Consider the following 24,404-nt stretch of genomic DNA (forward strand, 5'->3'; position numbering starts at 1 on the left):
GCGGACGAAAAAAAAAAAAAAACAGCTCATCGTTGTTTGCTTATGGTCGCCTCATTTTCCAACAAGCTTCAGAGAAAAAACGAAGAATCACATCCAAATAAATCGATTTCTTAAACAAGCTTGATTTCCACCATCAGCACATTGCGTTTACCGCACAACTACCAATTTGTCTTTTCACTTAGTTCATAGTTCATAGACTTTTTTTATCAGATAACAAACTGATTCAGATCAAATATTTATATATAAAAATGGCAGAATATATCACTCTAGGCCTTACTTTTAGTTTGGAATGTCAACAATGACAGCTTCGAATTTATAACGGGGACGAGAGAAACAACACAAACGGGGTATTTTCTTATTGATAAAAAAAAACGGAAAACAGAGTGACTCAACCCGGAACCATATTCAATACTACAGCTTTTCTTTTATTTCAAGTTATTTCATTTTATTTTCCTATTTCTATTCTTTTTTTCAGCAAAACGATCATCAAATTGCTGCTATCTATAAAAAACAAAGATGTAAAAGAGAACCTTTCTCGTACTACATGGATCCTAATGGTTTCCAAAAATAGTCTTTTTGATCGCTAATACGTGAATTATGTCTGTTTTTAAAAAAAATTCATTTTCCAACAAAACCAATGCCAAAATCGATTGCTGAAACTTCATTTTCCTGACAGCAAAATCAAAATATCCGGTACTGGGGAAAGAAAAACACATCAACTACACACGTACACAAATTTTTAATAAATCGTTCAATTCCCGTCCCTTGAAGCTTGTGAAGGAGTCTGATGCTTTAACGCGCTGAAAATGAAAAGCATACGGTGTTTGTGCGATCCCAAAAATCTTCATATTAGACAGGTGTACCAACAAGTTACGTTAAAAGACAATCGATCACGTGATCACGCATCTGATGTTGGCATATAAGCTCCCGCGTTCGCTTATTAAGGCATTATGTTGCTCATGTCCTGAACGACAAATGGGCGCCTATTTCTGAACAAATAATTTTCTTTTTACGGCGGGCTACCCATTCAGCGAACATTCAACATATTTTGGGGATTTGTCTAATTACACCGTTGGAAGCAGGCCGATCATTTATGGAAAATCATTACTGTTTCCATCTGTGTGGCGCGCTTAGCGAAACAGAAATTAGCGGTCAAGAAGTCACCTTTGAATCAAATCTTTCCTATACCGTGATCACAATCAACGGCTAAAACTACATAGCCATAAAAAATATAAAACAGCCCGAAATTAAACCAAAAGGAAAATGGAGGCCGTTCTGATTTCGGGCGCCCAAGGATTAAACAGCGAAGGACTTGAAGGAGTGGACAGTGGCCGGCGATATCGCCATCACTCGGTCGACGGGCGCCCAAATCCGCCTTCAACATCGCGAGGAAGATTTTCTCCAGAAGGACGTCCATCCCTGCGCGGGCGATTTAACAGCGACCTCGGTACAGGCGCCTTCGAACAAGCCGCGAAATATTTACGTCCGGATAAAATATCCGTCTATCCTCTTTTCGGAGGATCGACGAAAAGAGGAGGAGTTAGAGTTAAAATTAACGTGAGTGGAATGATTTTTGAAACCCTCGAGTCAACGCTTTCCCGCTTTCCAGATTCGCTATTGGGGTCACCGATGAAGCGCGAAAAATATTACGACTCAAAGAAGAGAGAATTTTTCTTCGACAGAAATCGAGTTGCATTTGATGCTATTTTGTATTTCTATCAATCACGCGGAAAACTATTGAGACCCGTCGAGATTGACCGCAAAACTTTTTGCGAGGAAATTCAGTTTTTCGAATTGGGAGAAGACGTTATCGAACGTTTCAAAGAAATGGAAATGAACGTGGTAGACCAAGACATTGGTCCTCTACCGGAAAACCCGATTCAAAGGAAGATATGGCAAGTAATGGAGCTACCACATTCATCTCTTCCAGCCCAGATTGTCGCCATTTGGTCAGTAGTTGTGATTTTAGTGTCAATAGTTATATTTTGCATCGAAACACTGCCTCAATTTAGGGAAAGTCGTAACGATAAGAACTCGGCGCTGTATGGCTTGGAAATTTTCTGCGTTGCTTGGTTTACCTTTGAGTATGTTGTTCGCTTGCTCGCGGCACCTCAAAAACTGCGTTTTTTACGCTCGTTTCTGAACATCATTGACCTAGTTGCTATTTTACCCTATTACATTATACTCGGTTTATCTGTGAGTGGTGGCGATGAATCCGGTAATACTTCGTACGTAGCCTTTTTCCGCATACTTCGACTAGTGCGAGTTTTCAGAATCTTCAAATTATCCAGACACTATCGCGGTTTGAAGATCCTTGGCATGACGCTGAGAGCGAGTCTCCGAGAGCTTCTTTTGTTGTCCTTCTTCCTACTCATGGGTGTTATAATATTTTCCAGTGGAGTTTACTACGCGGAGAGTGCTAATTTTGGAAGCATCCCCGAAGCATTTTGGTGGTCTGTAGTTACTATGACAACGGTAAGTTTCTGTTCATTTACATTTGTCAATTGCATTTCCTCATATAATTGGAGGATAAGATAGGTCTTTGAAGGCCAGCATTAATGAAATTTCAAAACACTCATAAATGACACCCAATCATGACAACACTTACAATCATCAAGTGTTTTTGTTTTTTTCTTTCCTCTTTTTTTATTCTGGTTCATAATCTTTAAATTATCGAAGAAACATGAATCAGTCACAGTTTCAAATTGAAAGAGCTTAGTACAAATCTAATCTGTTCGTTTCATGAAAAAACACGATATTTGCATATTCACACTCAAGTTTGCATGTAAATCTCAAAGTCTGATATAAATTGCAAAGGAAATACCGAAAAACATGAAGTTTACCCACGATTCCTTACAAAAAAGAAAATATCTGCCCGAGAACAAAATACTTCACAAAAAATTGTCATTCATTATTAATGCTGAGCATAACTACCATTTTATTGATTGGTTTTTGTATTGCTCATTAAACATCTCTAATATCAGTTTGACGACATTTGGTATTTCATTCGCAGAGGTGACGAGAATGTTTATTACATTTTCCAGCTAGTGAAGCGCGTAAAAGAAATTCTAATCATATTTATTATATTTTAGTCTGTACATGACCAGATGGCGAGCGAAAATAAACAACTCCGCGGGATGACATTGAAAATTTTGAAAAAAATCAAGAGTCGGCTTTGACCAAATTATTTTTACAGAGCACATCGAGATAAAATTCTAAACTTCTCGTAAAAGAAAATTTTCAAATAATCAGACTTGCTGTGATTGCTATCACTTCGATATTTAAAGAACCGTACAATCTCGGAAAAGAAGTTGATTGGCGATAATTTTCAGTCGTTGCTCTGAATGCACTCGACTTTCTCTTTCGCTATACCGAGCGAAAAAGGCTGAAATGAAAAATTTTTATTCAAAATGGTGCTAATAAAAGCAACATTAATTATTTAAAGGCGGTAGTGTTGCAGAAAATTTCATTCGCGATGCACGGAAGCGTATTCATTTGTGAAAACCAAGCTCGAGGTCATAAAAAATTAGAGATAGATCTGACTTTGTATGAGCAAGCGTATAATCTGCAGCGAGAAGGAAGAATTATCGATCGCCTTACCGTTTCAAAAGCGACCGGAAGATTAAAATATTGTTATTGTATGCTCTTTAGGTTGGATATGGAGATAAAACCCCCACTACCGCATGGGGAAAGGTGATTGGCTCCATGTGCGCAGTCGCAGGAGTACTCACACTAGCTCTGCCTGTTCCAGTGATTGTATCAAACTTCAGTTATTTCTACAATCTGGATAAAGAGAAGAGAGCGGAGACTAGCGACTATGAATCTGTTCCTAACACTTCTCAAGAGCGAATGTCTGAATCGCCGTAGGATAGGATCGCCTGGTGTGTTTTCTGCGGATTCACCTGAATTTATTCCCGTCGAATTTGAAAGAACAGCGGTGTCAACATGCGTAATAAACGAAGGGTTGACATGAACAAACTTGACAATCGACTCCGCAAATATTTTTTTCCTCGAAGAATCATCCGCTGATCTTTCATCTCACGATTTTTAAAAGAGTTAAAGCCTTGTACACGTTTGGGTTTCACATGGTGAAGCGCTGGCCATGGTGCAAGCGTACCTTTTAATTTGAGACTCCAAATTGTCTTTGTGGTTTTTTCGATAACGTATGTTAATTGTAGTGAGGCAAAGTAAATCCACTTTTCACGAAATAACCAGAAAAGAAGCTTGATGGGAGCGTCACCAGTAGTTCCTTCCTTTCCTGTATTTTATCTGATATCAAGGCTTCTTTTCCGTACAGAGCTGGCAAACAAAGCGAAGATAATCGGTTTATACCACTAGGATATTCCACGATACCTATCAGTTTTGAAATGTTTTCCATGATTTTCCGAGAGATAGCGAACCGCTCTTCATTGAGCAAATGCAGTCACTAAACCATGTCTTTTCATTTATTCAAATCATGTATAAATTTCTCTGATCACGGAAGACTTTGAATGTACTAAAGAAAAAAAAAAATTGACTTTTCAAAACAGTAAAGCAAAACAGTATCAATACAACCAATTTCAAATCTCTTGCAAAACTGAGATGTGTAAATTACCATTATCGTTTTAATTTTTCCGGATATGTTGCGCATGAAATAGATAAATTTTGTGCAGTTTCTATAAGTAGAAACAAATTGGTGAAATCGACGAAATCGAACGACTTTCAATCGTTCGATTTCGACCAAGCGAGGTAAACAGTGCGGTATCCAGTCTTAATCTATTTTCTTGAACAGGTGTCGATTTAGTCCCACAGATTGTATCTCATTGGATGGATGATCAGTTCACTTTTTTTCATTCACCATTATTATCTTTTTTTTCTTTGAGTGAAACACATTGACTTAAGTAAATATTCATAGACAGGGCGAGCTCGGAGCTTTTGATCGAACGTTCTCTAAAATGAATAATTAAAAGTCATTTGCCGAGCTTTTAAAAATTTCTCAATTATAGAAACTGAATGTTTTCCACTTATTTCACTTAATTTCATTTTATACTTATTTTCTAACGCGAGCCAAAATGTCCTAATTTGTGAATGTAAGCGAATAATTGAGTAGCGTTTTTCGCAATTCTTAAGTGTGAAACTGACAAGCTCGGCTTGAAGCAAAGTCAATTAGTTCTTAATATTATGTAGCATTTTACACCACATGTAAATCAAACGCAAAAGTTTTATTTATTTTTTAAACCAGTTTTGGCCTACTGGGTGCTGGTAAACACAGGAGCTTTGAGGAAATCTCCTGGTCAGCTCTGATACTTCATGAATAAGAAATAAGTGCTTAAGCTTGTGATGGTATTTTGACTAGAAACGAAATATTGTAGAATATTGTAGATCTCGAGAGCGCTTGAGGGTTCTGAAGATAGCAATACAGAAATCCGGCGACAACAGCTGGGACTCTATTAGTCCTATTACAAAGCTCAACGGTCTTTTAAATACATTTATACATTCTCAGCAGTTTTCAAGAAATATTAATCGCACCACTTATCAATTTTGTTGTAAATTGAGTACATATGTCTAAAATGTTACAATTAACGTGTGAAGTGCGAACGGCTTTCCTTAACTTAAATCACCAATTTTATATGAGGCACTAACAAAATTTAAAATTGACAGTCCCCTGAGGACTATGGATTTCGTGCGAATCCTACACAGCGCATTTCTAGTTACGCCGGGCGCGTTTCTTCATGAGCTACACCAACGGCCAAATTGATGCGTTTTTTATCATTCCTCATGGCCGTGTTGCAATTACAACTGAGATCAAATCCGTCGCATTTCGATTTTGAAAAACCAATGAAGAATATACGTGGTACATTCATACCTCAATCAGCAACATTCAGAAGGAAAGTTGAATTTGATGCGTTGAGAATAAAGATTTATGCTAATGTTCATTCGTTAGCTTTTATATCTGCAATTAACCTCTTTACGTGTGTACAAGTATTTTCGCTGATACTCATTCTGAGAATTTTCCATTAAAATACAGTTCAAAATCTACCTTGTAGATTTAGCACAAAATATTTTCACTGTACAAAAAGAGGATGATTAAATAAATGATCTTATGTATATCCTTCTTGCTCTTGTAAGTTAACAGAATCAGTTCGCAATCCAGTTTAGTCCTAGGGGATTTATAATTTTTCCGCTGGCAAGTTTCGGGTACCCGAAAGTCAGGGTGTCCCGGAGCTGTAAAAACAAGGGCGTCCCAACTTACCTGCTGTTTCCCCGCTCTATGCCTCAAAGAACACACAAAAACTACTAGCTATACAGGCTTCATAAAGTTCAACCAAACGTCTTTTTTTCGCAAAAGAGAGGAGAAGCTTTAGGGGTAAGGAGTAGACTCAGAGACTCACAATCCTAACGCTTGTCTTTTATTCCTTTCCCTGGTCTCATCCGAATTCACTAATCGAACGACAACCAGCTATTTCAACCCAACAGAAGTAGTAAAGGGGTGACAGTTTAGTGGAGGGTCAATCAGGTTGTAGAATTTTCACATTCCATTCTGTCCGCCATTGCTGAAACCGAGCGGAGATGTGGTTACGAGTCAAATGTCACGTGACATGATAAGTTGACAATAACAGCACTTTTGTTTCGTGACAATAAGACTTGACAATGGTAATGGGATGTAAAAATTCTGAAATCTGATTGATAATTCCATAATACTGCATTCTGATAGGCTATCCACTATACTGCCACCCTTTACTAAAAGAAGTCAGTCTAAATCTTTTAAATTCCATACAGGACTCGCACGTAACCTCCCCTTACAATACCAATACATAGGCATTTCACTGAAAAGCACATGGTAAGAATAGGAACTGATAGACAAGATTATCAGCAGTCTCATCCCAAGGTCTTTGTTCGTCTCACCCACTTAGGGTAGATTGTCTAGATGGCTGGATATAACATCAAATTCTCCCAAATGAATTGCAAAGAGACGTACAGCAACTGGAAGCTTGGCTAGAAGAGAGAATTATTTATGATGTAGCTGACTCAAAGGGCGGGCCAGACGGGACACATCATTTGCCCCGACCGGCTGCCGGAACGGGCAGGATTGGCTCGGGATTTCCCTCTTTGATCCCGCTTAAATTAGAGAGTCGAAGTACAAGTAAACTGAAATAATCCTGGTAAGAGCTGCAGTTAACCCTCTACACTCTAACATCAGTATGCATTTCCCCATACTGTTCGACATGTATTTGTTAAATGCTGACAAGGAGAATTTGTTTGACAAGGAACTGCCGGATCATTTCCTTTTTCCTCGTGACCTTCATGTTTGATTCAGGGGTGATATTGTAAGGATATATTAGATGCTTGTTTACGTTAGGAGTTAGAGAATTGAAGAAATTACATAAAAGAAGCCTGAAAAAAATTCTGGCTTCGACGGAATGCGATTCCGCACCTCTCCACGGGGACGGTGGAATTAAATATATACGACAATTTCGTGACCCCTTTTTAATAGTTATTTGCGAAACACAGACATTCTGCCTGCAGTGCAAATCTACCACAAACTTATCAGGCTCAGCAACAAAAGCGCTAGGAGACAAAACTTATCAATTCATCAAAACAAGGGAAGACGTGAAGTAACAATCTGTTTTCATCAAATATTTATACACCGTTTAGTATATCTTAAAAATATTTATCATCACTTTTTTGCTTCTGCACTAAAATTTGAATAAATTTTTTGAGTTTCCAAATTTTTGATCATTCTCAGAGATGCATTTAAGACTATAAGATGAACACAACATTATAAAACGCCCGAATTTTTTCATCCTGACAGGGCAAACAGAGGTTCCATAATGCAGGTATCATTTTCGAAGAGCGTAAAAATATATACTTTTGGAGGATATTTTTATCTTCTCGTATACATGTAGTTTCATTTAGATAATGCTGTATTCACTGATTTCATCTCATTTGATAAATGTTAAATTTCTAGAGGACCTAGGATCTTTTCCTTCAGTTTGCAACATCTGTTACCCACAATTTAGCTGTATTCATGCGTGAAGCTCGAGTTCAGTACAACTCTCCTGACACAAGAAGTAGAAAAAAAACAGGTAAACACAAGAAGTAGGGAAAAAAAACAATAACAGGTAAAATTTTCGCAGAACTGGATTTCAGTTACAGAGCGAGGTGTCTCTCTTAACTTATTCCATTGTGCGAGTTACAGAAATCAGCTTTAGGAAACACTCGTACCGAGGGGCGAGATCTTTCCCACGCACTTCCCCCGCAATGTTATTAATGAACCAAGCAGGTTCAAGAAAGTTACTCCTTGTCAAGACTCAAATCCAATATATAATTTCTTAAATACGTCAGCTTTAAGTGAAACACCCAAGCAAGCCTTATCGAAAGGTTAACGGATATATTTAAAGGCTTTAGACCACCCAGAGACCAGCATCATCGCAGGAGAATGAAGATGAGTCATAGCTGATTTCTGTTTCAAGTTTATCATTTGAAATCCGTACTAGTCTTCCTCCATCCTCAAACACCCATTTCCCCATGACTTATTTTTATCTTTCTCGTGTTTTTTTAACGTAACAAACTATCATTTATTGCTCTATTTTAAATGGACAGTAGTCATCTCCCTCTCCGAAAAAACAAAAAAAACAAGTCAAAATGATGCTGTGTATTTGCCTCCACCTTTTTACACCCAATATCTTAATATCAGTTCTTAACAATGACTACTGATTCTTTATCAAAATGATACTTCTGAGAATTTGATGTTACATCACTCAATATCTACTCATCACTGATCTGCCAGAAATTCTTTGATATTTTGCGAAGAATTTCCCTTTTAGCCACTCGTGGAAGAGAAGAGTCAGCGCTTTAGTTAAATAATTATATATTGCTTCAACATTTCTTCCCTCCACATTGTTCTTTTCCTTAAATTTTTACCTCGATTTTAGGAGACATCTCTGAGATTTTTACGAGACGATGTTGGAGGAATCGTAACACATTAACTTATTACACGGAATCGCGTGCCAACGAGGAGTTTAAAAATGACGTCATTTCCTGTGTTCACTTGACTTCCTCTCCCATCAAGCAGTGGATTTGACCTCATAGGAAAAACAAATAGACCCACTTTTACCGGAAATCTAATCATACAGTTGTTTGAAGAGTAAAAGTTTTCCGAGACGCTGGCGAATCGACTGCAAGTGACTGTTTCTGCATTGTGCGCGCTGTTCGACTCAGTTCATTTGAACGATTCTTTTGCTCGTGATAAAAGCTGCGGTGTGGAAAAAACAAATTGCGAAGTCCCTTTCTGAAAACCTTGTCCCTTATGGCATAAACATAGAAGTTCATACAGCTGTTAGAAACGGCGAGGTATAATCCAATGCGAACCAATCGCGGAGGGAGGTCAGATAACACCGCAAAAAGTTTCCAAACTGACACAAGAGTGTACACAGACCAGCAGAGACAAAACATTCCAATTATTACGAGGACAGTTTTTGTTGCTTTGTTTCTTCTCATGGATTGTTCTTTAGTCAAACCAGGAATCTGCATATTCTGCAATTGCTTCCGCGCAGCTTTGTAGATCATTGAATATGCAAGGATCATAATTAGAACGGGGACAAGAAAACAAACCAACCCCAAAGAAAGAGCGTACGATTTGTCCCCAAGTCCTTCTCCATTCCAATTTGGCTTGCAAGTGGCAGTACTTCCCTCATATACCAATTGACCCCAACCGAATATGGGCGCGATCGCCCAGAAAATAGAATGAAACCAAACCAACGCAATGGTGATAAATGTCCTGCGAGGAGTGACGATTTCTGTGTAACGCAAAGGTCTTGTGATAAAAAAATATCTGTCAACTGAAATTGCGCACAGATTCATCAACGACGCATTCAAAGAAGCGGTTACAATAACCGAGTGTGCGCGGCATAAAAGATTTCCAAACACCCAAGACTGTTTGATTACACTTGCCATCAATAGAGGGCAATAGATCATTCCGACGAGCAAATCCGCAACGCTCAGATTGCAAAGAAAGAAATAATTCGGTTCGTGAAGTTTCGATGTGCGCCATACAACAATTAAGGCGAGAAAATTGCCAATGATAATTCCAATGTTAACGACGCAAAGAAATGCGGCGCTGATTGCAACTTCAGTGGCAGGAACAAGTGAATCTTGTGAGTCGTTGACCATGATGGCAGCAAAAGCGGTGATGTTCCGTCCGTCACTTGATTCAACTGAGGGCTATGTAAAGTATTTCGGCGCGGTTGATACGTGACGAGTGACAATCACAGTTTATCGCCGCACATTCGATACACACTAGTGCTCCCCGAAGCGTATCCCAACCGGCCGGATAAAACACGTTATGACGACCATCCGGCTGGCTATTGTCACGTCGTTAATACGTTTATATTTTATAAATAAATAATGGACGCAACACCCGTCACTTCTACGTGTGATGCTCTCAACTTCAATCAAATAGAAGCGAGTAAAAACACAATAGTCCTCAAAACGAACAATAAAAGCGCAAAATAATAACTCTCTGACAAAGTATGGACGATTTTTGTTCAAAATATCCTCGCCGTGTTTTTGAACAATTATGTTAAAAGACACGAATAGCTTTAATGTCAATCTTCTCCGAGCCACAATGGCATATTCCGTGTAACCGTCCCAAAAGAATTTATCGTCACTACTAAATACAACTATCTTTTCTGGGAAAACAAAAGTGAAAACCACATCAGAATTTTCAACAAAACCAACGTAATGCAAAATTACTTACTCGAAGCAACGAGGGAAAAATTATTTAATCAAATTTTGATGGTATCTTTCATCCTTTCGATTACAAATTTTTTGAAGAGAAATTCTTAATAATGGCCCAGAAAGGGTGTTTAATAAAGCATCTGGCACAAACTCTAGAGAACATGCAAAGAAATATTTACAATTCCCGTTTCGCTGAAGTATAAAACAAATAAAATCGAGGTGCACGAAGTCAACAGAATGAATGAATATTTAATTGTTTTTGACAAAAATTATGCTAAATAAATGAGTGACCTTGCATTTGATGAAGCGACGGAACACGGACAAGCCACCAAGTAGATAGTAGTTCATTATGAACAACTTTTCGACAAGACGCATTTTTTAAACTTCTACAACAGATGACAAATAGTTGATAGACTTTCAGTTTTTATCACGCGACAGTTACATTTAAATAGTTGTTCTGGAATAGAAATGTAGCTATACCGAGGAAGCTTCAAATGAAAACGCATAGTACCAAGGTGTGTCATTAACAACTTTGAATGCAATGTTCTTTGCCAGCTTCACAAACAAATGACCTAGCTTCTTAAAATTTTCCCAATCATAATTTTCATAACTGCCATTTCACAATGGACACCTTAACAAAGCATTCACTCATTACAATAGAAACACTAACGAAGATTTTCTGAGACTATCAAACACATATCAACAAACTCCCTCTCTCATGGCGACCTCTATTTTTGGATGCAGTTTTTTAAACGAGGTATTTTGTGTGCTTAACTGACGGGTCCAGCTTAATTTTATTTCGCCAATATAACACCGAAACATTTCAAAAGTTCAATCACGCTAACGCTGTAAAAGCACCATAAGCTTTTGGCAACATGCTGGTCAAATTGTATAAGTACACCATCTTTGTTTTCCCACATAAAAGCACCCAGTACAATTAAAAGTATTGAGTGAAGTATCGAGGACCTTCACACGATAATCACAGGAAATGAACGTTACGCATGGGACGCCCTGACAAAAAATCAGAAACTCGCTTGATTGCGGAAAGAGAATAATTTAAAGGAAAAATTGTTGATCTCCTTTTCCTGTCTTCAGACACCTTTCGTGACTTCTAATTTCACACGCATCAAACTGTAATTCGAATCTAACGATTTCCCAAATAAATTACCATTTCTGTCCTTTTAGCGCGAACCACCCGCAAGTTAGCTTCATTAACATGTCAACTTTAAAACAACTTGCACATTTAATTCAAACATATATCTGATAACTCTGTGTTGAAAGTGCTAAAGTGCGCGTGAGATCTAAAACGTGACTTCTACAAGCGTTTTTCCAGAGTGAGTAACGCCGTACGTGATGCATTGGAAATGTTTACATTGAACTCACTTGATGTTTTTTTCTTATCTAGAAATTTACTGATATTAGCTCTAGTGTCGTCAAGTTATGCTCTGATGCAATCTGACATAACAACCTAAAAGTTTCAGTCATTTCCGAGTCGATTCCTCCAAGAAAACAAATTGATTTAGTTTACAAGGTCAAGGTTTTTCTGATAAAAAAGAGCGGAAAATCGACTTGAAATAAAAACAAACTAATTCTTTGATGGAAATGTTCGTGTTCTAAGTACCATTAGGCAATATTAAAAGCGTCAAAGACGATAAAAGCAGCTTTAAAAATAACATTTCCTTTTAATCAAACATCGGTTATCAGAGAAATTGGAAATATCGTGATGGCGACGAGATACTGGTCTCACGAAATTAAAATTGAGTTACTTTCCACCTTAAGAAGGAAAATTGCAAGCCTTGCGAACAATTCCGGTCACTAAGAGCGTTCTCTTAAACGAAAAGAAAAAATAGTGGCCAAAAGAAGCGTAAACCAAAAGACAATAACTGAAACAAGCATTTCATTACTTCAGATGTTCTGTTTATGATACGGTAGCGGGTTTTATTGCAGCAATAACGATTCAAACAGAAACGTTTTGCTGCAAAGGGTTCTACTTAATATCGATGATACTGCTTAAATACCTTCTCTGCTCAATTGTACATACCATTCTTCTGAAACAATTTGACAGTTATCGACTTCAAATGCGTAAAATAAAAAAAATTACATAGTAGGCCCTAACACTCATCATTTAAAAAAGAAATATCGACTCTCAGGTCTTTTATTGACAGGAAAGGTACAAACAGAAAACACACAACTATTTTCAACGGTTTAGAGTCCAATGACGTAAGATCTTCCTCCGGGATTATGAAGGGGAACTGGGGCGGGACGTGATATACACCACTCGTACCAGACCTTTTTCGGTGTGCATTTTCTCCAGAAGTGGCAGGCTACTGTTGAGCCCGCAGTAACATACTGCGGTTCCTTCAAAACAACCAGAAACAAATTGGTGTCAGGAACTTAAGCGTTACCCGTGGCTAGTTCAAGATAATCAATGTTTCCTTACCTTTATGGGAAAGAAAAATGGAAACCAGCTGAACATGCCTTCCGAATGAGTGTCTGGTTTGATACCTAGAACAGAGAAAGCATATAGAGAGTTAACGGTAAAAATGAGCGAGGTGAAACAACACATATCGCAGTGAAAACTTTATCTTTTTAACCGAAAAGGTAAACAAACGGCAGCCACTGGCAAGGACAGCTGACAGTTGGATTAAGAGAAAGCAAAGGCTTGCTCTGATTGGCGAGAACGGCTGCGCGTGTTGCATAGAAATGATAGAGCTCGCACCGAGCAAAAGGTAACTTCATGCACAAAAATCTCTTTTTAAAGCCATATTAAGGTAAACGTTATTGTTCACACTGGACTTACTTAACATAATGTCCCCATAGAGTACTGTTTCAAAGTATCCAGCGAAGCCGTGCATTGTAAAACTCGTCTTCACATCAAATTCGAGTGATTTCACTCGAGAATTGTCGATTCTGCTAGCTGAAATCGAAAAGACAAAGTTCTTACCAGTTCACCAGAAGTCCGCAAACTGATCGTGTATTTAACTAGCTTTGAATTTCGTTCACTCACCTCTGTTTGGATGTGCGAAAACAAAGCACTGCTGCGGTGGTGACATAGCGGTGATATTATGAAGTCTTACAACGTACGGAGTCTCAAACGGGGCCTGTGGCAAAAAAGACCGCGAAACTTTAGCAAGCGGTCGTGGCGAATATATCTAGCTTTTAAATGGGGGAGAGGGGTATAAAGATACGTAAAACAAGTGCGAATTATAACACAAATATTTTCCAGATGTTACTAGAGGACATCAGCAACACGAATCCTCTTGTGGCAAGCACAATAAGTTTGTGATAAAATTGAAAAAGAGAATCCTTCCGATTTGACCTGTGATGTGAATCAAACCGTGAACGGATTCGAAAACACTATGATTAGAATACATACAAACATCTCACAGCTGACACTACAAAATCCGTACACCAAAGGATCAAGTAGGTGTTTGTTACTCAACCGAAATCATTGGAGAATAGTCACTAGTCTAATTCCATGATACATCAACCCTGTACACCCTAACATCAGTATACATATTCTCCATACTATTTTCTGTATATTTCCTATGGTGCTGACAAGGAGAATTTGTTTACAGTCTAGAACTTCTTTAGTTGATGATCATTCCTTTATTCTCGTGACCTCAATGTGTGACTCAGAATGATAATCTAAGGAGAAACAAGGGTAACTATAAACCTGCAAGGAGCAGTGAAGATTTTCAAGTTGTACTTACTTTCAAAAATAATTACTAATCATTACTGATATATATGAACTAACAGACTTAAATATTGATTGTTTACTAACCAGGGGTCCCTTGGTTGTGTCGTTTCCCTGTGACACATCGTAATGTAATTTGGGAGCAGATATTGGTGCAAGAAAAGACGTGTATTCACAGGGAATACTGATCCCATCATCTGGAAACAAAAAGAATAAGGTCAAATCATACTAACGGTATACCTGCTAAATGCCTAAGATTTTTATCCACAAAATGTAAGCATTCTCAAAGGTTGTGTCAGCTCGAACTGTTATGGTCGGCATCACGTATGCGTGTGCTGGCGCGGAATATCGGAGTCGATCTACTAAAGTGAAAATCAGGCCCTGGCGTAAGAGTTGGCTCGTATTTAATCTCTGGGCAGATAAGAAACGTTTCCAAAATGTGGAAGTTTTGGTGACTTGAGTGATTGATTATTGTTGTACCAGCGGTTACTTGTTTGAAAATGTGCTTCAGTGCACTTAAGTACGACCCGCCATCTTGCGTTGTGTTTGTCTCTGAGTCTCTTCCTTCTCCACGAAAACAACAGAAACGAAAAAGTTTAATCCATTTACGATGTAGCTCTATACCAGCTGACCTTTCAGGAACCTCTGTGCTCCATCTAAACACTCTGGAGAAAGCTCATTGTCACCAAAAGATCCCAGCAACTCGCTCACAAGTATATCGGCCTACGGAAAAAAAATAGATAAATAAATAAATAAATAAACAAGTATAGGTTCAACAAGACCTTTGTTTATGAATGGAGTAGCGGACAATGATAGCGCTTTCTTCCTCGGTCCAAATTTGTAATTCTTTTCGTGCATTAGAGGTAAAATTCACACAATTGACCTCTAGCTTAACTTTTTCACTTTACAAAGGTTACGAGGAAGTTTGTAACATTTTACTAAATGCCGGAAGTTAGTAGCTGGTAGCTAATGGGGTTCTAAGCGCGCCAAAGGCAGCTCTTATCTCTCAAAACACACTTTCTTGATGGCTATTTATTCTGCCGCAATTCTTTTATTAGAAAAACTTTACAACCTACTTACTAAAATGGCGCGCAATTTTCAAACCTGTTCGGGAGAATCCCATTCGCGCATGTCCGATGAGACTACAGTGACGTCACCATTCCATTCCTCTTCTTTCAATGTCTCCAATCTGGAAGGAATTATTAAGGCTTAGGTGACGATTACAAAAGTTCTGTCAGTTCAAGGGCAAAAAATATGTACAGTATTGTAGTACGTACGTGACAACAGCGTTTGGGTTCTTCTCCACTGCATATATTCTGACTTTCCGTCCTGATTCCTCAGCTGCTGTCAGTGACGCTCTCACTAAGGGACCACGCCCTGCACCCACCACCATTATCACTCTGAAAAGGAAACAGACTTTTCTGAACTTTCCTCTTCGTTCAATTCGAATATCTTTAATTCATCTTATACCGGGGTGAGAACAGAACCTATGACTAGTTTTCTTTCTTCAACAAGCAACAACAGCAGCAGGAATATTTTTGTCACAAAAGTGATTTTACACCGAGTAGACAACATGAAAAGCAATTCTCGACTACCTGTTCAAAAAAACAACTACTGTAAATACAACAGCCAAACAGAACAGGGTTAATAACACAACAAAACGATGAGAACTTCATGTATTTCATGTCAACCCGAAGAAAAAGCGAATGACCAAGTTGCGAGTGATAAAACAAGCTAACTTGGTGTCATCAACTCAGTTGATGATGTAAATTAGCCACTATCAAGAGTTTCTAAAGCTGACGTTTAGTGCGTTAGCCCTTCATCTTTTGCTCTGACGAAGGATTAACGCTCGAAACGTCAGCTTAAAGATATTCTTTACGGTGTTCAGTTACATCATCAACTCAATTGATAAAACCAGATTATCTTGCTATACCCCTCTTCGACGCAGCACCATAGTTCGTCGAAAAATAATTCAGAATGATTCTTGGCACACACTAGATTTCGCAGGAAAACAGGCAGTGACTGACGAGTACGATACTCACGTTACATCAGAATCTTTCTTGTCTTCTGGAACTCTATCCAGTAACGCCTGGTGCACCGCCTAGAAAAAAAAACCAAAAAAGAAAAGTATACATGAACAGGAGAGATGAATCTTTACCACTTAAACCAAACATCCCAAAAAAAAAGAAAAGAAAGACAAGGAAGTAAAACAAATGCTGTAGAGGCCTGCACAGCTGACGGTTTATTCAGTGTGTGCCTCGACGCTTACAGCGGCAGAGCCGCGAAAATGGGCGGCACAGGTGCGATGGAGTCTGAACGAAAAATTGAGGATATCACTTGAAGCTCCTCTGTTCGTATTCAAGGCTTCGCCGGCTAAAATTCTCACCAACCACCAGTAAAACAGGCTACTGTTGTAGTTTTATTTCGTCGCCACTACCAAGATATATTGGCTTTCTTTATAAATAAATAAAAGCAAATACAATAAATAATCACGAAAACCTTACCTTTTGGTACTGTCTGTATTTAATGGGATCTCTTTCAAATATTTCATAGGTTTGAGACTCAAGATTGTCCATCAACGGCTGGAAAAAATCATAATCATAATCATAATCATATATTCATCATTACAAAATACATAAATCAATCTTAAGGCAGCTTAAGCACCCTGGCACCATTTCAGGCATGCTACCAAAAATTAAATAACAACAAAGAGTAAAATCAAGCCCAGTTTTGAGATCAGATGGTGAAGAAAAAGAAATAGTTTAAACATGAGGGGCACAGAAAATGTTTGATTTCCTTGTAAAGAAAATGAAGTCAATGGTTGATGCTACAAACTCATGCGCTGCCAAAACAAACACACATGTACGGACACACAAAGATTTAAGAGAGTGAGGATCATTAATAATAATAATAATAATAATAATAATAATAATGCTAATAATAGTAATAATGATAATAACAATAATAACAAACAGTTTTTATGATGCATTTAACAAGTCTTGATGCATGAACAAATTTAGAAATAATCAATTCAATTTGGAAATAAACATAGTAAATAAACATAAACACAGTGTTTAAGAACCCAACAGTGGCAGGAGGCAAACCAGCTGGCTACAAACAGAGAGCAGCCAAGGAGTTGAACCCAGGGCAACCAAAAACATGTCCAGCGAATAGCAGGTCAGAAAGCTTAAACCCAGGACCCCAGCAGATTAACAGAACAGTTTCCTGACTGCTTGACCACCCTGCCTCCACAAAAAACTGTCCAAGAAATGTAACCAACCTGTAGGGGACATTGAAGGTAGTCCTCATACCCCTTGGCAAACTGACTCAAGTTGTCCAACTCTGGCTGTGTCTGTGAATGATACAACAATTCTCAGTGAACCTACAGACAATAAATAATAGCAGAGCTCACAGAGTTTAGCCCCATAATTATAAAAAATAGTGGTAACCCATCAAGCTGAAAAAATTTGGATGTACAACCGTATGACTGTACGACTATACAAGGTGCTACTTTTAGCATGCGCAGCCAACTGCATCACAGGCACTATCTTATAATCAGTCCCCTATGCGGACACAGAGAAGTTGCAAATGAAAATCCATTAATATTACCACACACTTTATCCATAGTAGGGGCTTTAGTTTTGTTGAAGAGACGTGCGGGAAAAAAAATGTGAGCTCCACTTTTAGGCTTACCTAAATCTATATATTAGAGTTCCATAACAAAGAGGGGATTGTTTCATCTTTAAATGTGTTTAATAGATCATAGTTTGATAAACCAGAGAGTTTTGCTTATTCCTCTCTGGGAGGACGAACAAGAAACAAGGACAAAAATGAAGGTATTGCCCATAGCTGGTGCTTAACACTATATGTTACTATCTGTTAAAGCTCTAAACACCACAGAATTTTTAACCAAAATATATAACTTGAGAAAGAAAGGCAGTAAGAGACAAGCATTGAGCACAATCTTGATGGTGACATCTGCTTGGATTATCAAAACATCAATCACAATTACTAAAAACACAACAACCCCTTTCTCCACCGAATGATCAGACTGTAACAAATATAAATGTTTTTATTTTTTGCTTGAAAATGAAGGGCCACAATACATTCCCCCTCCCAACCATCCCTAAAATTACCCCAAACATTCACAAATACAGTATGACATTTTAACTACAACCAAACACTGACCTGATAAAGGTGGGCAAGGTACTGGTAATAAAATCCTAATCCCTAAAAAAAATATTATAATACAGTATGCACATGTATTAAATTATCATCATAACTTAAAAAAGCAAATGGAAGGTAGAAATGTGGCTTACTGGACTGCATAGAAAATGACACATTTTGCTTTAAAATCATGTAAAAATCTTCCCTTGAATTCCATCATCTAACCTTTGTTGACTAATTTTAGGTTAAATGACTATGTAATTGGCGTTAATCATGCAAATAGACAGGTGCTAATATCAATTTTTGTTTTTGCTGATTTTTTTCTAGACTTGTACAACAGACTTTCCCTTAAAAGGAGGAAATGCTCATAGCCCAGCACTGCAAAGAATGTTTCACACACCACAAAATAAACTATTTAACACTTTAGCCTCCACAAGACAGGGATTTAGAGGCAATGCATTCTAAATAAGCCTGTGAAAAACTTTGAAACAAATCATAAAATATAGTCACAATACACACTGTTCATCAAATACATTGTAGCTAGAGATTAACAGATGTTCCATTATTTGTCACACAATGTGGAGCCATTACTGATTTGATGGTCAGTCCTAACATTTTCATTGCTGGACTACAAGTTTTTTACCTTGTCCTTATGCTTGTTTACACCAGTCAAAATCAGTTGAGTATTTAGCTATGAAGTAAAAAGATATGCACATCCACTGTAAGTGGGCTAAGTGAATTGAAAAAAAGAATATAAAAATATTAAGGGCACAATAAAATTATGAAATTAAAAAAAGTTACCCTAAACAATCTCCTAACAAATGCTTGGTGGGCTCTAGGCAACACAGGGTAACCTAAAATTTCCAAAAATGATACATGTTAACACAAAGGTATAAAAGAAAGAATGAAAATTGTTCAGTGATGATGAAAAATGGTAAACTTTGAGCTCAGTTGTTGAATGAAGTAAGACACTGTTCATTTGTCACATGCATGAGGCAAAGAAAAACCTGGAGTCTTTCCTGTGGAATTGAATCTCAGACCTTTGGATTTTGTATAAGTCTAATACTCAGTCAGTTAGGTCTGGAGAACTTTAAGGCAAGTCTGGCCAAAGCTCACAATTAGTAGATGAGTATTCTGGGTTCTGCTGTGATCAGTTAGAGAAGGGTTATCAGATTAAATAAAAAAAAAATGCTATATATTTATATCCTGTGATTAACATCTTGGCAAGGGTTTCAAAAGTTGCCTTGTAGATGAACCTAACTAGCTATTGAAGAACCTGTTTTGAATCACATACCCTTCTTATTTGTAAGAAACAAACTTGTGGGTAAGATTGCTGCTTTGACTGGTTCCCCACACCATCTTTCTAATTCCTCCTCTGAAGGCAATTCAGCAGAGATCTCCAATGCTATTTCAAAAGTAAGAAATTTATGTTTAACATAACATTGAATGGATGTGGTTTTAGTTTTGTTAATTCCCTTGCACTCCCAGGAGTGACCAAAAAATGAATTCTTTTTAAAAATATTGTTATGTCTTTTAGTAGAAGAAATGAGGAGAAAGAAAGAAAGATACCAGCTAATAATGGTGATATTGTTAACCAGAATTTGTCACCAAATTCTCCAATTATAAATCTTAAGAAATTTTTGGCAGACAATCTGAGAATCTGTATTTACTTCCTGGAAGTCAAAGCTGGAGTTAAAGTATTGTTTAATTAACTTTTAAATATGGATTCAAAGGGTTAAAATACAGGTTGATAACAAATCAGAAATGCAAGCACCATGGACTTACCCAGGCCAACTCTTTTGCTGTTCCCACAAATGGTTCTAAACAAATTCCACCTAGAGTAATAAAATCCCAAGAATTAAAAGAAAAAAAGCATGTAAATGACATATAACAGAGGCAGACTTACAGAAAGGAAAATGATTGTTTGTTGTAGTTCAATTTTTTTCAGTAAAAAAAGGAATAGAACAAAAATTAAACTAGAAATCATACCATTCCCAAGGATCTTTCTCCAACTCATTTCCTGAAACTTCTTCCTGAAAATGAGGGAACAAGATAAACATAAAACTTTTTTTTGGGCCTTTTTATTCCCACCCAAGGACTGTTACAGACAATTTTAATCTCTGCAACTAGACTTGAGACAAATGTGGAATGATGCTGCATTTTTAGGGATAGGGCAAGTTTAAAGGTACTCCACTAGAACAACCATAAACAATAAATTTAAATCAGGAAATAAGGAGGCAAGATTTAAAACCCCAACTGGTAGGAGGCTAACTAGTGTGAAGCTGAAACCACCACCACTATGACCTGGAATCAAATCACTATCCTCATGATTGTGCATCAAACTCACTCACCACTCACCAATGCAAAGCTCTTTGAAAAAAAAATAAAATGTGCATTTACCTCCTCAGCAAACAAATTTTTATCACAATCATCCTCAGGACTTTTCATAGGAACATGAACCCAGACCTAAAAAAGTGAAAAATGTCCACTCCTGTTATACATATAGATGAAATGGAAATACCAGTATAGTTAACTCTCACCCTGCAGACACCTAACTATAATGGACACCTTGCTATTGCAAACAAGAGCCAACCCCCTAGAAAAATGCATGAAGAAATGATTGAAATAAACTCCTGTTATTATAGACTCTTGCTACTTTGGAAATGCAGACTCTCTCACTTCTTTTTTCTTTCATTATGGCAAACTCTTCGTCCAAAATCCCAACTCACTTATATAAAGCTACATTACAATTAAGGAATATAAAGAAACCATTCTTTAATTGGCTGCAAAAATGAGAACTTCCTGTTTGCTGCTAGATCTTTTTGTGGTTCACGAGGCCATGACAGAAACTTAATGTTAACGTAGCTACATATTATTTCATATGTTTAGAAACAATTTTTTTTCTCTTGTACTCCACTAGCATGGAATTCTGCTATTAGAGACCCTTAATCTCCCCAAAGGGTGTCTGCAATAATGGGAGTTGACAGTATTATCATGTAATTTATCTATCAGAAGCAAAATCAGAGAAACAATTAAAGTAAAACTTTAGGTAATAAATGGACAAGGATTAAATCTTGCACCAGGTCATTCACACTTCGCTTATGGCCTGGCTCATCAAAAAGGTCTCTACAGCTCAGAGGTAAGACATCAGCCTCAACTCATCACTGGCTAGTTCTCAAGACTCAGATTTATTCTTTGCTCCATTCTAATGAAAAGTGAATAACATCTCTGTTTATTGGGCAGGATGTTCTACCAACCTGTTGGACATGTGTGTCAGTTATACTTGTGTTGATGTGCTGGGCGAGGTTAACACAGTTGTAGCTTTTCAATTGAACAAGAACAGCTGGAAGACTCAAGTGAACACAATAACACAACTCCTGATGTAGAGCCTGTGGGAGTTAAGTCAAAACTCAGTAATGTGAGAAAAAGATGGCAGACCTGGGTAAATGCTGAAGATGGTTGTAAGTGAAGTAAACCCCTTGCAGGGTTGTCCTAAGTTCTCCAACCACCCTTTGCACAAAATATATTTTTGCCAGGTTACTAGGTTGTGGCAACATGGTAATTATCGATTGAAGGCTTTGCTACTTGAGCCATCAAACCTTCAAGCTATAGAAATTATGTCAAAATATGTTAAAAACCTTAATTAGACTTAGTCAAAAGATGGGAGAAAAGCAACTTTAGATTGGGGGAGACAGCTATATATTATGGCAACTGAGCTTCACTAGGGGTGACAGAGCTTAAGGCCACGGTGCAAGGGCATGACATCTCCTGTTACTGTTATGATTAATAAGGAAAGTGGGCACTTAATTAACTATTGAAAAAGAGAAACACATTATTATTTCAAAGACAGACTCAATTTTCTTGTCAAATTATAAGGCTAGGACAAGAGTTTAAGAAAATGGGACTTGTAAGATATAAAAAAAAAGCACTCATGAATAGAGAAATCAAGTTAAGTGAAACAGCATTAGAAAAGTTAACAGATACTTAACCACAAGTCACTTACTTTCTCTGAGTTTTTCCTTACAGTCTCATTCAGTGAGTCCAAGTTTAGCCAAGGTGAGATTTTACCAACAATTAGACTGTTCCAATCTGTCAAATATAACCACTACTCATATGCAAGCTGTTTTTCCCACAGAATCTATAAAAGAACTTGTTTTAAACCTTCTGAGCCCCTATAGAGTATGATCAACAACAAATCTTGCCTCACATCATCAACACATAATCACAAGTAAAGGTCATGAGATGACGGAAAGAAATAATTTTAGCCGTGACTTTGAGCAAAGGCTGCTGTTACGGTCCTAAAAGTATGCAACCCTCGATCTACATTGAGTAAGGGATTAATGCCCAGTGTTTTAGACCATGGCCATGCAATGAGACATTGGGCAAAAAAAATCGCCCCAAAACAAGAGTGCATACCGATTCTTCAGCTAAAAAAAAATGCTGAGATACCCTGCAAAATGACCTATTTAATACCTTGACTCGGCAATACCAGATCCGATCGTGTAAACGCACCAGTCCGATCCGGTACAGGCTCCAGAAATTCTCTCCGGTATCTTGGATGACAGATGGGAACACAGATGAAATCAAACCTAAAATGGAAAATACAAGGTCAATCAAAACTAAACAGGAACTCGATCTGTTCACTAAAACTTAACTTCATATGCAAAAAAATAAGCACCACAATTGAACTCAACAATTTTTCCCTCGTGTGTAAAGACAGCATAATTGGTCTGAAAAGCTGAATTCTTTGTCGATGAACCCTAATATAATTTTATGTTATTTTATTCCTACCCTCCGTTCGTAGCATTCTTCAACGCTCCAGCAAGATCCGGAACACAGAAGAAATCTCGACCACATGACACTCGTTGATCCGCCATTTTGAAAGCTTTCTTCAGCTATCTATCCAAGCCTTATCTCTACGAGCGGCTACTAAGCGTAATTCAAAATGGCGGGAGCTTCGCTTTGGGGAATCACATTCAAGAATATTTCAAGGAAACCAGTTTCTTTCATTCACATCGCATCTTGTCGATGCTTTAGCGTAGGGAAGCAATGGAGACATCAAGATAATACCCAGTTCGACCAAAAGTTGTTAAAGATCTTAGTTTGTCCATTGACAAAGAAGCCATTGAGGTGTGTAATTAAATCATTACAGTGAAAAGTTAAACTCCCTTCGAGTATTAAGAACCTGATGCCAGGAATTTTCCAGTTTAATACCGAACGTTAAAAGAACCTGTTTAGCTAAGTAAGGTCAATCAGGTTCTTATATATGTGGGTTACAGCTTAGTTCAGTTACATGAAACATTTCAACCAAAGACTTTGACTTTGAGATTTCTAAAAATTGATATTCAAAATTAGTAACAAACTATAACTGCTAATAAAAGTAATATTTTCTCAAACAAAAACGAGATCATGTCAAGTACAGAATTTATCTCTTTCATAGAATTTAAGTCTAATTAAGAACCAACTCAGACTGAAAAAGTGTAGGTTCTTACACACAAGTTTAACTAATACAATACACGAAGATATGCCAAACAAAACTTTTCTCATGACACACCTGGATGTCTATGACCTCTGGTCCAAGTTTCGCAGAGAAATCCTTCGTAATGATAGATGCAGTAGAACCCTGCTAACTCAAACTCAGTTAACTTAAACCCCCATGTAACTCAAACAAGATCTGCTTTCCCTTGAAGCCATTTCTTCAGTTATTTACTGTCAACAAGCTGAAACCCTCACTGACTCAGACCATTTTTTTGTTTTCCTTGGGGGTTTGAGTTAGCAGGGTTCTACTGAAAATTGCTATATTCTTTGGTTTTTGTTATTG

General features: G+C 37.6%; 3 protein-coding genes across 4 annotated transcripts; 1 reads left to right on the forward strand and 2 right to left on the reverse strand.

The window, feature by feature from the left end:
- The first annotated feature begins 915 nt into the window (after positions 1–915).
- LOC131774522 (potassium voltage-gated channel subfamily A member 1-like) lies at positions 916–6,034 on the forward strand. 2 transcript variants are annotated; one of them, XM_066164418.1, is made up of 3 exons: positions 916–1,949; positions 2,397–2,475; positions 3,652–6,034. In XM_066164418.1, the coding sequence occupies exons 1-3, from the start codon at positions 1,264–1,266 to the stop codon at positions 3,865–3,867; spliced, it is 981 nt and encodes a 326-aa protein (XP_066020515.1). In that variant the 5' UTR covers positions 916–1,263; the 3' UTR covers positions 3,868–6,034. The 2 variants fall into 2 exon arrangements, with proteins under 2 accessions (XP_066020515.1, XP_058946554.1); XM_059090571.2 differs by having other exon boundaries at positions 916–2,475; positions 3,652–6,032.
- A 1,702-nt stretch (positions 6,035–7,736) lies between these two features.
- LOC131774538 (rhodopsin, GQ-coupled-like) lies at positions 7,737–10,323 on the reverse strand. The gene has a single exon (XM_059090588.2). The coding sequence runs from the start codon at positions 10,150–10,152 to the stop codon at positions 9,109–9,111; it is 1,044 nt and encodes a 347-aa protein (XP_058946571.1). The 5' UTR covers positions 10,153–10,323; the 3' UTR covers positions 7,737–9,108.
- Positions 10,324–12,381: 2,058 nt separating this feature from the next.
- LOC131774541 (protein arginine N-methyltransferase 5-like) lies at positions 12,382–23,473 on the reverse strand. The gene is made up of 22 exons (XM_059090591.2): positions 23,375–23,473; positions 23,057–23,172; positions 22,587–22,672; positions 21,841–21,972; positions 20,984–21,049; positions 20,573–20,616; positions 20,369–20,418; positions 19,878–19,988; positions 19,385–19,437; positions 19,227–19,274; positions 18,605–18,646; positions 17,697–17,768; positions 16,921–16,998; positions 16,459–16,517; positions 15,694–15,816; positions 15,521–15,605; positions 15,049–15,139; positions 14,504–14,613; positions 13,727–13,820; positions 13,520–13,636; positions 13,160–13,224; positions 12,382–13,077 (listed from the first exon to the last, which is right to left on the reverse strand). Exons 1-22 carry the CDS (start codon positions 23,458–23,460, stop codon positions 12,925–12,927), a joined length of 1,881 nt encoding a protein of 626 aa, XP_058946574.1. The 5' UTR covers positions 23,461–23,473; the 3' UTR covers positions 12,382–12,924.
- Positions 23,474–24,404: the final 931 nt, after the last annotated feature.

Source organism: Pocillopora verrucosa, chromosome 3 (genome assembly GCF_036669915.1).
Source record: "Pocillopora verrucosa isolate sample1 chromosome 3, ASM3666991v2, whole genome shotgun sequence".
Lineage (NCBI taxonomy): Eukaryota > Metazoa > Cnidaria > Anthozoa > Scleractinia > Pocilloporidae > Pocillopora > Pocillopora verrucosa.

Coding starts and splice junctions, on each gene's coding strand:
- LOC131774522 (XM_059090571.2), top strand. CDS start 1,264: ATGGAGGCCGTTCTGATTTCGGGCGCCCAAGGATTAAACAGCGAAGGA. Junction 2,476..3,651: donor CTGTAGTTACTATGACAACG/GTAAGTTTCTGT, acceptor TATGCTCTTTAG/GTTGGATATGGAGATAAAAC.
- LOC131774538 (XM_059090588.2), bottom strand. CDS start 10,152: ATGGTCAACGACTCACAAGATTCACTTGTTCCTGCCACTGAAGTTGCA.
- LOC131774541 (XM_059090591.2), bottom strand. CDS start 23,460: ATGGCGGATCAACGAGTGTCATGTGGTCGAGATTTCTTCTGTGTTCCG. Junction 19,275..19,384: donor TTGTTAGGAGATTGTTTAGG/GTAACTTTTTTT, acceptor TTTACTTCATAG/CTAAATACTCAACTGATTTT. Junction 15,817..16,458: donor AAGAAAGATTCTGATGTAAC/GTGAGTATCGTA, acceptor TTTCCTTTTCAG/AGTGATAATGGTGGTGGGTG.